General features: G+C 39.7%; 1 protein-coding gene across 6 annotated transcripts in view; it reads right to left on the reverse strand.

Annotated features, from left to right (window-relative positions):
* Positions 1-8,273, reverse strand: part of GOLGA4 (golgin A4) — a 127,821-nt gene that overhangs the window by 103,913 nt on the left and 15,635 nt on the right. The window contains exon 1 of one of the 6 annotated variants that reach the window (XM_023732227.1): positions 5,596-5,732. The exons of the other annotated variants lie outside the window; for them this stretch is intronic. Within the exon in view, the coding sequence (XP_023587995.1) occupies positions 5,596-5,622 (27 nt within the window). The 5' untranslated portion in view covers positions 5,623-5,732. Of the gene's footprint in view, positions 1-5,595; positions 5,733-8,273 lie in introns of those variants that run through there. 6 annotated transcript variants of the gene reach the window in all.

An 8,273-nucleotide genomic window follows, 5' to 3' on the forward strand; every position in this document is an offset into this window, starting at 1 on the left:
TGCAGTCTGTCTGGCCATCTGGTATAAGAATCCACACTCCCGCCCCACCACCACAAAAAAGAAAACATGGTAAAGAACAGAAAACCTTAGTGTAACATTCACAAATACTGAGCCATTCATTTTTATATATTCAGAAAGATAGCATGGAGATTCATAGGAAGATTAAATCACATAAAACTCTGAATACACAGCTTATAAAGACAATGCTCTACATTCTACCTTGGTGAGTAATGTCTGGGGTCTTAAAAGCCTGTGAGCGGCCAGCTAAGTTACTCCATTGGTCTCATCCCTTCGGGTGCAAGGGAGAACGAAGAGAACAGGATACAAGGAAAAGATTAGTCCAAAAGACTAACTGTCCACAGCTACCAAAGCCTCCACCGGACTGAGTCCAGTACAGCTAGATGGTGCCCGGCTACCACCACTGACTGCTCTGACCAGGATCACAACAGAGGGTTCTGGACAGAGCTGGAGAAGGATGTAGAACATAATTCTAACCCACAAAAAAAAGACCAGATTTACTGGCCTAAAGGAGACTGGAGAAACCCGGAGAGTACGGCCCCCAGACACCCTTTTAGCTCAGTGGTGAAGTTACCTCCGAGGTTCACCGTTCAGCCTGGGAGTGGACAGCCCCGTAAAACCAAATGGGACTAACGAGGTACAGGAGTCCAGTGACAAGGGCCAGAAGGCAGAAGGGGACAAGGAAGCTGGTGATAGGGAACCCAAGGTTGAGTAAGGATACTGTTGATGTGTTGTGAGATTGTTAACCATTGTCATAGGGCAACATTTGTAGTAACTGTTAAATGAGAAACTATTTTGTTCTGTAAGCCTTCATCTTAAGTGAGAATAACAGCACAATTGGAAGAGTGTAGTCAATGTCACTGAACTGTGCATGTAGAAATTTTTGAAACGGTGTATCTTTGGCTATGTGTATTTTCACCAAAAAAAAAAAAAAGGGTTGAGAATTTAGAGGGTTAATATGTTGTGGGGTTGTTAACCAATGTCATAAAACAACATGCGTACTACTGTTTCATGAGAAACTATTTGTTCTGTAAGCCTTCACCTGAAGTACAATAAAAAAAAAAAAACTCTGAATAATCATTATCTGTACATACATATATTTCCATATATATAAATACATTTCTCTAAAATATATACAGAAGAAACTTTTGAAACTGAAATTGATAATAAGTTTCAAGGACAAATTCTACTCTACTCGCCCTTCTGGGATACATTCTCTTCCGTGCTTATTTTCTTTCAGAAACTATATACCACACACCAAAACACTCAGAATTATGAATTACATCTATACAAAATTGTAATAAAAATAGATTTTCTGATGGTAGTGGTTACATAAGTCTACACGTGTGATAAAATTGCATACAACACACACATGATGAATGCAGGTAAAACTGGTGAAATCCGAATAAACTCTGTGCATGTCAGAGTTTACAATGTCAATTTTCTTCTTTTGATAGAGTAATACAGTTATGCAAGATGTCGCCATTGGGAGAAACGAGTTGAAGGGTACAGGGGTTTCCCTATACATGTTTTAACTTCCTGTGAATCTATAATTAAATAAAACCTTTAGAAAAGGAATCTGGTCCAAATCTGAAGTAGAATTTAATCGACTGCTTCTATCTGGTCCCCACTGAAGTCATCAGTTGAACTGGCTTGAAGTTATGTGTCTGAACACTCAGGAAGATTGTTGGAAATTCCTGTATGTGCTGTATGTGCTAAAGGCTTTCAATCTATCCTCCATGTCTTACTCTTACACACACACACACACACACACACACACACACATTTTTAATCTATGTTTATGTCTATCTATCTATGTATCTTTTTTTGCCTTAATCTTTGTCTCTACTTTTGGTAGGATTACTCAGTACTCTTTTTGAATGCCCTGATTTTTTTGCTTGAGCTGAGTTTTATTCTGATTTACATTTTTATTTGTTTTTTTTTTTTTCATTTCTGGAATTTCTAATTGATTCTTTTTCATAGCCACCTACTATTCTAGCTTTGTGTATTGGCCTGTTTTGTTTCCACACTTTTATGTTCTTCTTAAATCATTCCTTAATTTATCTTAACGAAAATAGTTGTTTTAAACTCTTTTTCAGACTACTGCTATTTTAATTTCATCTGGAGTAAATTTGTATCCCAATGCTCGATTTTACTGACTGCCTTCACAGCATTTGTTTTCAAATTTTCTTTTACAGGCTCATTTTGAGGAAGGTATTCTCTTTCTCTTTCTCTCTGTTCACCCCTCCTTATCCAGTCAATCTGATCCCCTGGGCCCCAGTTTGGATTTCCTGCCCAAAGGCGATACAGGGGTCATCACAGACCCAGTCACTAAGCCAGAGTGAAGCTGGATTCCATTTCTGCTCATGAGGCCTCCCTGGGGACAGTTGCTGCCCAATGGGCCACCGAGAGCTCTAGGCAACAGTTAGCCTCAGCTGTTTTCAACCTCCCCTCACCAGTGGGAGGAGCCTCACCTTAGACCCTGGCTTGTGGCAGTGAATCTGACTTCAGCAGCACAGAATACGTCCAGTCCTTCTCAGTCGGAGTTCAAAGACAAGATTAAGTCCTAATGCCTGCCCTCAGGTATCCGCTGTACAGAATATATTAATGCATCTCCTATGCAACTAAACTGGTCCTGGTTTCCTACCATCCTGGGAGAGGTGAGAAGACAGGTACTCAAATCATTTTCTGTCGGGCTGAGTTTCCCTCAAGGAGCTCCAGCTAAGAAAGGCTGCAACCTTAGACGCTTACCCCACCAAGGCGGGAGTCAGCCTTTGTCCCAACACAGAGCCCTACAGGACCAGGGCTTCAGTCCCTCTCAGCCTGTGGACATGTTTACCTTGTTTGTGAAGCCAGACATTCTTTTTCAAGTTTTCATTCTTTTTTAAGTTTTATCTACTACTTCAGAGTTTTTGAAACAGAGAGGGTACCTCAAAGGTAAACTCACAGCACAATTAGGTCATGGTATGCTAGGGGCAGGGCATGTTAGGGACAGGGCATGTTAGGGGGCAGGGCATGTTAGGGGCAGGGTATGTTAGGGGCAGGGCATGTTAGGGACAGGGCATGTTAGGGGGCGGGGTGGGCATGTTTGGGGCTGGGTGAGCATGTTAGGGGGCAGGGTGGGCATGTTAGGGGGTGGGTGGTCATGTTAGGGGGCAAGGTGGGCATGTCAGGGGCAGGGCATGTTAGGGGGCAGGGCATGTTAGGGGGCATGGCATGTTACAGGCAGAGCATGTTAGGGGCAGGGCATGTTAGGGGGCATGGCATTGTGACTGATTACTTCCTCTTCCCAATAAAAAGAGCTTCCTTAAGAAACTGTATATTACTTATTTTCAGTGAATTTTAGTTTCTTTCTACTCATAGGAGACAAAAACTTAATTGCCATCTCTTCTATGTAATATGGGGGCAAAGGGCCCTAAAAAGTTTAGTACCTTAGCAAGTGTTCAGTTCCTCTGCCCTGAAGATGGACATCCTGTTTCTGTCTTCCTAGGCACTGTGTGTTCAGCTGTTCAGCAGCAACACACACTATTTAGGGTCAGTTAGACTCATTTCGTTCTTATTTGCAACACTGTATATCTCAAAAGGCACCTGTGATACTACATCCTTCAGAAGACACAGAATAAAACTCTCTGCAGCGGCAGCAGGTGAGGAAACGTGCAGTACAGACTGTGGGTAAATCATTTCCATCAAATTCATAAGACCATGACTGAAGCACTATTGTGTCTATATGGATATTGCCACCTCATATGAAGCCTTTAAACCAAAACGACGGCAAGAAAGACAAGGTGTCTTACTCGCCCCTACCCTTCATCACCACTGAAAAGACCCAGGGTATATAAAGATGGAAATAAATACGCATAAGCCCCAGAAACTAGGAAAGAAGATACAACGTACAGATTCAAAGAATTTTTGCTAAATCCAGGGCACCTAAGGCTTGATTGAGAAAAGAGGCTTCCTCTGGAGTAATAGCAGGGGAAGGAAGTCCTGCGCCGAGGACAGTGAGGCTACGTCCAGGATCACCAGGAGAGAGCACTATGGTCAGCTGGGCACATCTGCCAAGTGTGCAGGACAACAGAGTGCCAGGGACTGCAGCCCGTGGGAGCAGTGAAGCCTCAGTCCACTCCCCTTCACCTTTGATGTCTACGTTCAGGCAGACGACTTTTTATGTCCCTATAAAGAAGCCTGAGTCACTGCAACCAAAGACAGCTTATTCAGTTTTATCTAGAATATTTACTGGAGCCCTGCTGGCAGAGTGGTTAAGAGCTCGGCTGCTAACCTAAAGGTCAGCAATTGTAAACTACCAGCCGCTCCTTGGAAGCCCTATGGGGCAGTTCTACCTTGTCCTACAGGGTTGCTATGAGTCAGAACAGACTCAATGGCAACGGGTTTGTTATTTTTTTATAATATTTACTAAGACAGGAAAGTAGATATATTAAAAAAATTTTCAGTAACAGCTGAAAAAAGGTAAATCTTTAATCAACTGAAAAATTGATGAAACCATTCTACTTCCCAGGCATTCTAGGTAATACAGACTATATGTGTCTCCTGCGGAGGTAGACAAATATTTAGAGTTAAACTTCCAGTTAAACTTTACTGTTTTTTGAGTTAAAAAGAAACACTGTAATATGTAAACATTGACCAATTCTTTATGGTACAGTGACTGTGTATTCCTTCCATCTTCTTTTGCTGCTTCCTGCATCATTCAATCCTTTGCCCATAGAATCCTTCAGTGTTGCAACGCAAGGTTTAACTTATCTCATCAGTTCCTTCAGCTTAAGAAATGCCAAGCGTGCTCTTCCCTTCTGGCTTTCTAACTTTGGATCTTTGCACATTTCATTATAATATTTTACCCTGTCTTCTCGAGCCACCCTTTGAAATCTTCCGTTTAGCAATTTTATTTCATCATTTCTTCTGTTTGCTTGAGTTACTCTGCACTTAAGAGCAAGTTTCAGAGTCTCTTCTGACATCCATTTGGTCTTTTCTTTCTTAGTCATCTAGTGCCACTCTAACAGAAACACCACAAGTGGATGGCTTTAACAAAGAGAAATGTATTCTCTCACAGTCTAGGAGGCTACAAGTCCAAATTCAGGGTGTCAGCTCCAGGGGAAGGCTTTCTCTCTCTGTTGCCTCTGGAAGAAGGTCCTTGTCATCAATCTTCCCTTGGTCTAGGAGCTTCTCCACACAGGAACCTCAGGTCCAAAGGATGCACTCTGCTCCCAGTACTGCTTTCCTGGTGGTATGAGGTCCGCCTCTCTCTGCTCACTTCCCTTTCATCTCTTGTAAGATAAAAGGTGGTGCAGGCCACACCCCAGGGAAACTCCTTTTACACTGGCTCAGGGATGTGACCTTAGTAAGGGTGTTACAATCCCACCTTAATCCTCTTTAACATAATCTAATTTTGCCTCATTAACCACAGGCAGAGATTAGGATTTACAACATGTAGGAAAATTACAATCGCAAAACGGAGGACAACCACATAATACTGGGAATCATGGCCTAAACAAGTTGACACATATTTGTGGGGGACAAAATTCAATCCCTGACACCTTCTTTCCTATCTTTTTAACGACCTCTTACTTTTTTCATATATGATGTCCCTGACATCTTTCCACAACTCTGCTGGTCTTCAGTCTTTAGTGTTCACTGCATCAAATGTATTCTTGAGATGGTCTCTTAAATTCAGGCAGGATGGAGAAGCTCAATATTATCAGTCAAGACAAAGCCAGGGATGAGCTGTGGGATGGTTTATCAATTGCTCATATGCAAGTTCAAGTTGAAGCTGAAGAAAATCAAAGCAAGTTAATGAGAGCCAAAATATGACCTTGAATATATCCCATCTGAATTCTTAAACAATGGTTTTTTAATTGGCAACTTAATTATGAAACTAGGAAGTGCTTTATTCAGTGTAAAATAAGTTGAACTAGGGTTTAGATTGTCCTTTGTGGTCAAAATACCTTTAAGAGATGTCAGAAAATGCTTAGAAAGCAAGTAGATGATATCATGACACTTTTTCCTTCAGTCAGAAGCTCTTTTAAACTAGACCTATGAAGCATAGGATCTTTAGTAATGAAATTTGGGAAGAAATACAGACTAACCTTTAGCTTACGTGGAAACCTAGTGGCATACTGGTTAAGAGCTACGGCTGCTAACCAAAAGGTCTGCAGTTCGAATCCGCCAGGTGCTTCTCGGAAACCCTATGGGGCAGTTCCACTGTGTCCTGTAGGGTTGCTATGAGTCGGAATCGACTCGACGACAACGGGTTTGGTTTTGGTGTTTGTTTTTTTTTTTTTAGCTCATATAGCCTATTGTAAAAGAATGCTCAGGCCTTCCGTCTCAGGAAGGATTACTTTGTAAAGATATATTTAATTAAAATGTTTTAAAGCATCCCAGATAAAATAATACATCATAAAAAGCAATAGTATGGCAAATGTTTTGTTACATACATTTTTACCATAGTAAAATTAAAAATATTTTTACCATAAAAAGCAATAATAACAATCAAAAAGTTACTTTAGGGGTTTCAACTGTGTTATATATAAACCAATATACTATAATATCAACCAGTACACTGAGTATAGGAATAATGCTATTAATATCGATTGCAAAAACGGTACTTTTACTATTCAGTACTACAGCCTTCATTCAAACTGCTTACATGTAGAAACTAAGTTCAGCAACATTAACATTAAACTTGAAATCAGAAAGTAAAAGAAATGTAATATTGCAAATAATCCACAAGAAATAAGATCTCAAAGAAAGTATGCATATATTTTATGCTTTTATACAATGGTGTCATATCATTTGAAAAAATGCACCAAAGATACAGGACATTTGCCATTAATTTTGAATTTAAAAAAAATGTACTATGAAGTCTGAAGTTTTTAAGTTTATTTGCCTATTAACATCTATTAAGTAAAGGTTTTGTTTTAAAATAGCCTTCATCAGGACAATCTGACAGTTTCTTTCAAATTAAATGTACATACACTCCGAGATCCAGCAATCTCATTCCTAGAAATCCATGCTACAGAATTAACAGCATTATAAAGGTATATGTACAATGCTCACTGTCGTTTTATTTGTAATACTGAAAAGATTATAAAATTCTATTTGTAATTTTGAGACTTTCTCCAAATTAGTCTATAAAATCAATGCGATCCCAACCAAAATCTCTATGGGTTTGTTTTGTTGTTGACATTCTCTGTGTTTTGAGTTTATTTTGTGAAACTTGACAATCTGACTCTAAAATGTATACAGAACAATCGAGACATTAAAGAAGAACAAGTAGAAGGATCTGCTCTGCTGAAAGCAAGTTTACTATACCACAACATATATTATTGAGACAGTGTGGTACTGGATCAAAGACACAGCAACAATGGAACAGAACAGAGTACCCAGAAACAAATTCACTCAAACATGGACACAGTTTCTGAACAAGGTGCCACAGCAGAGCAGTGTGGAAAGGATGGGACAACTGTATAGCCATACGGGCAGGAAATGAAACTTGATGTCTACTTGGAAAATCATCTCCAAGTAAAGTATACATCTAAATGTGAAAGGTAAACAAGACACTACAGAAAAATACACTCAGAGTAGGAAAAGAATTATTTAACGAGAAACAAAAAACGCTAGCCCTAAAATAAAATACTGATCAACTGGAGTACATTAGAAGACCTTCTTTCCATCAAAGGACACCATCAAGAGAATAAAAAGCCAAGCCACAGAGTACAAGACATTTGCGAGAATATATCCTATAAAGAACTCCTATACACATTATATAAAAAAGATCTACAAATCAATAAGAAAAAGGCAATCCAATAGAAAAATGGGCATGAAACCTAAACAAGCACTTCACCAAAAAAGAATCCAAAAGGCCAATAAACAGGCGGAAAATGCTCAATCTCAGGCATCAGAGAAAGGCAAATTCAAACATTAAGAGACCACTACACAGTTTTATAAACCTGTTGGGAAGGTAAATATGTACGACCACTCGGGAAAACAATCAGCATTATCCTCTATAACTGAAACTAGTTCTACTCTTTGACCCAGTGATTCTACTCCTAAGAACATATCAAAAGAAATGCAGACACAGGTGCACCAAAAGACATGTACAATGTATTCACAGCAGCATAAGCCACAACAGCTAGGAAACAACCCAAGTGTGTAATTGTAACGTTTACATTTAGAAAGCACACTTCTGTGGGACCATTCTATAGAAAAGGAAGGAAACCAACACCACAAAGGATGGTGGTGATCTT

The sequence above is a fragment of the Trichechus manatus genome, unplaced genomic scaffold (genome assembly GCF_000243295.1).
Source record: "Trichechus manatus latirostris isolate Lorelei unplaced genomic scaffold, TriManLat1.0 scaffold00049, whole genome shotgun sequence".
Taxonomy (NCBI): Eukaryota; Metazoa; Chordata; class Mammalia; order Sirenia; family Trichechidae; genus Trichechus; species Trichechus manatus.